The sequence below is a fragment of the Dama dama genome, chromosome 17 (genome assembly GCF_033118175.1).
Source record: "Dama dama isolate Ldn47 chromosome 17, ASM3311817v1, whole genome shotgun sequence".
Taxonomy (NCBI): domain Eukaryota; kingdom Metazoa; phylum Chordata; class Mammalia; order Artiodactyla; family Cervidae; genus Dama; species Dama dama.
Genome location: NC_083697.1, coordinates 55,327,957 through 55,336,231, shown reverse-complemented (window position 1 = coordinate 55,336,231; position 8,275 = coordinate 55,327,957). Strand labels below are relative to the sequence as shown.

The window sequence follows — 8,275 nt, the reverse complement described above, 5'->3', positions numbered from 1 at the left end:
TACTGTAGATTAAAAAAAAAAATTCCTTAACATAGATATATTTTGACGTAGAATTAAGTTTATCTGAAATGTGAAATTTCTCTAGACAACACCTGAAAAAAGTCAATTTTTACATTACTGATGAGAAATTCTTCCACTGTAGACATAAGGTTTCAAAGACATCTAGGTAACTGTCTCAGGAATTACTTTGATGAAACTTAAAAATCCAAGTTCTATTTTATTACAAGCCAAAGTAATAAACAGTTATGCCCAGTGCCCTCCAGATCAACAATTACTGCAGCATTATCTTCCTCACTCAATCTTAATTTAGCAGAAATCAAACCATTTAAAATCCAAGAGGTATATGCATCCATTCACTTCTCCTCCAATCAAAACCGAATGGACCTGTCAACAGAGAGGCAGACTTACAAGTGTGAAACCATTTGACCATGTTATATTTTAATTTGCAGAGACAAAAAAGACAAGCAATTTATTTACATAAAACTGTACAAAAGCAAATTAAATTATGTAAAGTATTTCATAAATAGTTGGACGAGTGTTTAATACATTTCGCCATGTTTAGCATAGTTGCGTGCATAGTGACCCATAAGAAATGATGATAAATTGTTCTCTGCTTCACTATCAACATCCAAGTAGCAGAACAAGAGTCAATGATCAACATTACAAACGGATCGTACCACACTGAATGCAAGTGCTTTAAAATGTAGGAAAAATTGTCTGAAAGTAAACCCTAGGTAGCTGAAAAAATGATGCCTTCCTCCAGATATTATATATACCTCTGCCAGATCACAACGAACAACTTGACAATATTCATCATCATCTTCACTGTTTTGTTTTGCTTTGTTTTTCCCCCTTAAGTACTCCTCTTATATTTACTGCTGATACAATATATCTAAAGCTGTTGAGGTCTTCAGATTTCTCATGTCTGTTTTAGGATAGCTGTTTGATTCTTGGCAGTTTCTTCTGGTCTCTCTGTTTTATTTTCCTATAAGACAGCTTCCTAGGGTAACCTTTCAGCCAGACATCTTCAGTACCATCTTAGTTTCTCTTCCCATAAAAATAGTGCCTCTTTTGTTTTCTGAAACACAGGCAGCAGGCCAGTCAGAAACCATAATGATATCTGGAGGTTCAGAATGAGCCTCAGAGGTTCGGATTTTAGACTGAAGCTAAAGATGTTTTAATACACATAAATTTATATAGTTACTCAATTTATAAATGTGTCCTAATGTATAATGCATGCAAAGTTCACTTGAGCTTCTTGGGTACAGAAAACAAATATGGTTTATATAGTGCACAACCAAAATGAAACAGCAGCTAAAAGAAAAATAACAACAAAAGAAGAATAGAAATGGGAAATCAGTATTTTACCTTGCAAAATGGACTGATTTCATCCCTGATAATCTCTTTCTGTATTACTATTACAATAAATTCATTAGCCTTCTAGACCAAATTAAGCAGCCCATATAAATTTTGTTTTATGAATGAATGATATTTAAGACTGGTCCACTATCTGAGTTTGTCAGAAGGCAAATTTTTAATATATTATTTATTATTTTCAGAAAATAAGCATGGATAAATATACAGGATCAAAAAAGTTGGGAATAGCCCATTTCCCCTCATTGTCGAAACCCAACAACCGTTTTTTTACCATAACAACAGGTATAAAAGGCACAGTTGCTTATTTTGCATTCACTCATTTATTATTTTTTTGTTTCTTTTTATAGATTTTTTTCAAAAGCACTCTATATATGGAGTGGCACCAGATTTAACCTATTCAAAATAAAAGTCATACAAACACAAAATAGATTTCTGTGTCATGCCAGCTCATTATAATAATAAACATGTTATGATAGCTAATTCTACTAGAATTACTGCGAATACTTACAGTACACTGAATTTTATTCTTTCACACCCATTTTAGTTCTAAAGAGGCTCACGAGTTAAATGATGATGACATGGCTATCTTGTATGTGGTGCAAATGTCATTGGGGAATGTGGATCCAATTAATCCAAAGGTCCCATATGACCCGTATTAGCTTTATAGACAACAAAAGGGTTTTAAGATAGAGTGAAATGAGCTATCTAATGTTTCAAGTGTATCATGAAAGAAAAAAATGCATTAAAAAAAGTCTGTTGCACACCTGTGTTATGCAATTGAATATTTCCTTTGTAACGTGCAAGAAAAAATATGTATACATTTCATAAGTATCTTTAGAAGTATTTTGTCTTAATAGGTACTTACAGATTATACAAGGCAGAACTGCTTTAATGCAGTTTCCTAACAAAGTACTAGAATTGCATCTTTCCATAATGTAAATAATAATCAACCATAAACATTTTCAATTATTGATATTTTAGTCCAATGATTTTTTCTTCAATTACATATCTTCTTTCATCCTATTATACATAAACTAACATCAAAATGAAAATTCCATTTAAGAAAGAGTATAAGGAAATGACCCCAAAGAGTACCCCACCAAACAGAGAGGTGATTTTCAAAGATAAGCATTTTGATGACCTATAGTGAATTAGCAACCTGTATACCAGGCTGCTTCACTTTGTAGTCTAAGAAATACTGCAAAGCATGAAACTACCCAGAGCTACATGTTTCTACAGTCTGCTAAAGAGCCATCAAGGCTATGCCTTAACTAGGTTACAAACATTCAGTAATAGGAATGTTTGCTCTCTTCACCTGTTATCCCCTAGCCTGTCCCTGGATTGTCACTTTTTCTGAATGCCCCAGCTTAGTTTCCCATTGTACTAAATTCTCCTCTTGAGAGGAAGTGACCCTAAAATCTGCATATTCTCTTTCTTCATATTACACTGAAAAAAAAAAAAAAAGACTGCATATTTTTGAACTTTGAGATGCGTATACCATGAGACATGTCACTGCCCAGAACTCATTTCTTTCATGTTCAGTCTGGATTAGTTAAAGAGATATGTTAAACAATGCTCAAAATCACATTAGTGACAAAGTCAACTAGGGGTGTCACCTTGTTTCAAAGTTGTGAGTCTCGAGATAGTACTATATTGCACAGAATGCAAAATTAATGCACTTTTGTTACTTGGAAGTGTACACTGAACATGTAAAAAAATGCATTTGGTTATTTCAAATGGGGATGAGACCAGTAAGTACAAACTGATTCTCAAATGATCATAGTAAACTTAACTAAGACTGTTATGCCAATGTATCTTTCTCTTCCTACCTACCCATAAATATAATGTTAAAAAGTAGAATCTTCCCTGATAACATTTTAGAAACTAAACTTTAACCTCAATCAATTGCCTATTATAGTACCAAACATATGTCTCACTGGTTTTTCAGTTTCTGAACTTTCAAAGAAAATTCATGCTTTCTGGGTGCAGAGAAAATGTAAGATAAACTGGCTTTTGAGGGTTTCCTCTGTGTGCCCGCTTAATGGATTTCCACATCAAGACCAAATCTACTCCATGATTTCCCTGATCTGCCTTATGATCTTTGGCCTTTTAATGATACAATTGTTCCTGTTAGTTGATAATAGTGGTGCCGTTCCAATAACATATATAGTTTTTAAAAGTTATAACTAGTGTAATTCATGTGATCAAAGTAGCATGTATACTAAGAATATTCAGTAAATGTATGCTGACATTGATGCTCCCGACTTGAGAAAAACAACCTATGCCAATTTGGGACTGATGTCTCTGACTGGGTATTGTTTATTTTTTCAGGCTTTGTTAGAATGTTAAAGCTGTGATCTTCCCCCAAACACTTCTTCTGGAGTTCCCCTCTATAAGCACTGTGCCATTAGAGGGACTCTATCATGTTTGAGGGATTGCCCTCCATGGTTATTCATCATATTCTGATCGTATATCTGAAATACATTTCACCTGATCTGCTTTTTCTGATCAACCGGATGACATTCGAACTGAATCAAAGTGACTAAAATCATGTTTCAGCTTAGGGATAATGAGAGTATGTGTGTTCTGCTAATCAGGCTTTTTACCATGAAAGAAACTTGCAACCATCTTTTTTTGTTTGTTTGTTTTTCTGGTTTTTGGAGTGGGGTGGGGAAGAGAGAAAGAGGGTTTGGGGAATCAGTGAGGGGGTTAGACATGCAAGTAACAAGGATGGTTTCTACATTGTACATTTCAATCAGGCTGAACAGTGTCGCTCACTAAAGGCCTGATCTGGAGGCAGAAGTGGCAGGCAAAGCTTTGTCTCTTTGGTAGCCCCCTCTTTTTGATTACAAGGTTTCATTTTGTAAGGTTGTTCACCCCTTATTCTCCTTCTCATACATGAAAAGAACTTTGCTGTTGCTTCTGTATAGCCTACAGGTAAACTTCTCTTCTAGTGAGAGTATTGACAGGAGATGGCTTGTATTCCCCCGTTTTTGTAAGGGGAATATCCTCAGTGTTGGCATCCTCATTTTTGCTGAAACTAGCCGCACTGAAGGTCTCATAGGATGAGGTCAACTTTTTGTTCAGGAGGTTTCTGTTGCGGTCGCCCATGATGGCGGCCTCACCATTAGCCAGCTTTTCCTGGCTTCCTCGTTCATCAACAGGCATGAAAGTGGAGAGTTTGGGCTGGCTCTTCTTCCTCTCTGGAGACGTGCGGACGGGCATCCAGCAGGAGTCTGAATGGCCGTACTCGTCACACTCGCGGGTACACTTCCCAGTCAGGGCTACATCTGGAAGAGGTCTTGAATCTGAAATTCAAGGAGAAGGAGCCTTTAAAGCAGGCCATTTCTCAACAGCCTTTTCCAACCTATATGAAACTGGGGTGGGGGGGGCAGTTATGTATAATATTATATTACATATACATTCCCTTTACCATATCCCCTTTTTCAACACTCTGCAATTCATTATTCCAAAGAACTGTTTTTATTTCATATCCATTAAAGATAAGGTTTTGCAAAAACTCCAAATATTATAGAAAGAGAGAAGTGGACAAACGGATAAATTTAAGTGTGTGTTGAACAGACAACAGGTATATGGGTTTGTTACAGGACAGGTACGTGTGCATGTTCTCACATAGAAATAAAGCATGCAAGTATATTTGTACAGAAGTAAATTTTTCCATAGTCATAAGTTATTAAATCCAAAATATAATTTTCTGTATTTATAAATTATCCCAGAAATCATGTACTTTTGCCAATTGAATTGCTTTGCTTCTCGTTTATACATTATTCATAGAATGCAAATATGCAAAACCTTATATTTAAAATATATTATAAAACATCAGGGTGACTCAGAGGTAGAACCTAAATTGACAGCACATTGTGTGGTTAAAAAGTAAAAAAAAAAAAGAAAGTACCAGTGGGTTCAAGTGTGAGCATACTAGCAGAATTAGCACTTACCCGACCCGAGCCCACATCCCACCCCATCTCCCACCTTGTTAATGACCTTGTTAATGACCTTGTTAATGTGCTGTAGGATAGTCCCTTGAGTGTTCACATAGAAATATACCTGTCAGTGCATTTGCTGAATGGAAATACTATGTGAAATGCAATGTACTGGGTAAACTGAATCAAACTCCTAAAATTTTGATGAAATGACACGTATTCCTAATTAAAGATTGTTGCCTAATACCATGGGGAATATCTTCTATTTCTATAAAGCTGTACTATCATTGTATGTGTCTGTCTTTGGAGAATCGTTATATATTTTCTTACTATTACAAATATTTTTTAACGGATTTGTTTTTGTTTGAGAAAGAGAGTGAGAGAGAGAAAAACCTGCCTCACCTCAACAGATTCTAAGAAAACAACCTCTAGGGTTTTATTTAATATATTTGATAGTTTCTTTTACTGCCAAACAAAAGAACATAATATGACTGTGCTCCAATGTATATCGTTTGGTATCATTTTATTACAAGGCTTGGGACTTAAAAGACTGACAAATTTTAACCTCTGTAAATATTTTCACAACAGAGGAAATCCATGACATTTGCATATGCATCCTGGGTAGACTGGTTTAAAATAAAAGAAGGAGTTATTTAACTTATTCCCGATATATTTAAACCTACTGCTTTCGTCTCCGTACATCAACTCCTGTAGTGTAAAATGGTATTCTCATTTGGTTATCATTTGTATTAGGTTATTTCAGAAGTTTCACATCATTGAAACTCCTAAATCAAGTCAGTCCAATATTGCATGTCATTTTTTTTCACTTTAGTAATGGGTGGCTAACTGAAATATTGATATTTGTGAGCTTAATGATTTTTGAACCATTGTGACCTGAGATTTTTATGCTATGTGCTCAGAGTTCAGCAAGAAAATGCCATTGTTCACAGGAAATCCAGAATTGCTTTTCTCTTTTCCAAAGGCAAAATGCAAAGATAATTATTTATTGCGGTTGCAAATGCTGCTCTTTGATTTTAAGTGGACAGATCCTGTTAATTTTATCATCAAAAGAAAAAGCACATTCCTATTTTTGTGTATGTGCTAAACTCCCTCTGTGTCTCTCAAACACAAATTTTAGATGCATTTTTTTAAAAAAATCAAAGTATTGACAAATTTTATGAATGGTTTTTGTAATCTGGTTAGTTTAAATGAGCAAACTGAGTTATTGGAATATTTCCTGTCTTGGGATACTTTATTTGAAGCTGACCTAAGCGCTTTGAACAGGAAAAAAAAAAATCTTATAAAAATGCAAAGTGTGAGATCAGATCTACTTTTTACTCTAAACATTCCTTTTCTTCTTCACTGCCTTAATAAGTTCAAGTTTTTCCTTTTCTCTTATGAGAGTGCCTACCAAGGACACAAGACAGTAATCAGAAATTTAGCTACTGAAGTAGGAAAAGGTCTTTATAAATGTGTTTGTCATTCCCTGCAGGGATGATACAGAATTGTCTCTAAACATCTCTGCGTTTACTTAAGTATGATAATTTACTTAGACCATGACTTACACAGGTCGCTGCTTTTGGGGATTAATTTGTGTTTCCAGTCTGAAATTCATAGCACCTTGTGTATCCTTTGTTGGAGATGTACTTAGAGATAGCTCACAAAAATACCCTAACACTCTAACACCTCTTTCTACCTGTTATACTTAATTTGTGTACCTTGAACTCCCAGTAGCTCATAAAAAATTATATTCATTTAAATTGACTCAATTTCCAGTCAACTAGAAATGAGATGCTCTTCAGTTCATTCCTATCAGTCTTTACTTCATAGTCCGGATTATTTCCTGCTAAGATTGATTTCCTCTTTTTGCTTTTAAGGAAGGGCAGCTTATCTTCTCTGCCATAAGCCACATGTGGGCTGCCACATCTCTATCCCAGAAGGATGACTTTTAATAAGGATCTCCTGTCACTTCCAAAGTCAAACACTTGATTGGGGACCACAGTGGAAGTTTGACAAGCCTAATTGGCTGAGACATGTTGCAGTGTTTGTCATCAAATTTAGAAAATAATCAAGAAAGGCTATAAGAGATTCATCACAAGCAATCAAAACTTCTAATCTTGATGACTCAAATCCTCAAAAGAAATGCCAATGATTAACAAATGCAATTTGTATTACGATGCAGTTTATTAAGGGAAGGCATGAGTAGAATAGTATTTTTTTCTGTATTTCCTTATTTTATTTTTGCAAGTAGATACTATATATATTTTTAAAAGACAGGAGTTATATAGGGTCTTACAGAATTATTAAACACACTTTTTCTCCCTTTTCTTAGAAGATACACTCCTAAAATGTCTTCTTTTTGTGGGATTGTAGAGGCAGATCTTCCACAAATAGTAATCCTTCTTAGTCTTTCACTGAAGGAGGTGTTTTCTTATATCTAAGAACATTATTGCCCACTTCAGTTTAGCACTCTTCCCTTTCATTTTGACCAGAGTGAAGACGGAAAATAGTTAATCATGACTCTTTTTACACGGTACTGAGTAAATTAATTAAAAAAGCAAAATATTCTGTATCGAAATATTGTATTCTCTATCAGCATTTTCCGTAAGTAAGTGAGTTCCTCAGAGGTCCCCCCTTCACATGCACTTAATCATATTAAATCTTGAGATGACTGAAAGTCAAACTGGTATTCATTAGGTCTTGTTGCTTTAGCATTATATGCAGTTTTCCACTTTCAGCTAGCTATGCTATTTACTAGAAACATTATATATAATAACTTTGGAAAGTTAAAATCTGTTCTTAGGCATAAAGTTAATTATCCCCTCAAAAGTAAAGAGTTTCCAGCTATCATAATATCAAACAATGTATAACACATAAAAAAATTCCCTGAACTTCTTCCTTCTTACTTATCACCTCAATCCAACAGCAAGCAGGATGGAAGTAGCGAGGGGTTC

General features: G+C 34.8%; 1 protein-coding gene across 5 annotated transcripts in view; it reads right to left on the bottom strand.

Annotated features, from left to right (window-relative positions):
* Positions 1-429: 429 nt before the first annotated feature.
* PCDH7 (protocadherin 7) overlaps positions 430-8,275 on the bottom strand; it is a 447,204-nt gene continuing 439,358 nt past the window's right edge. For 4 of the 5 annotated variants that reach the window (XM_061164514.1, XM_061164515.1, XM_061164517.1 and 1 more), the window contains one exon: positions 430-4,685. In XM_061164514.1, coding sequence (XP_061020497.1) covers positions 4,309-4,685 — 377 coding nt within the window. In that variant the 3' untranslated portion in view covers positions 430-4,308. The remainder of the gene's footprint in view (positions 4,686-8,275) is intronic. The other variant, XM_061164519.1, reaches the window with a different exon arrangement.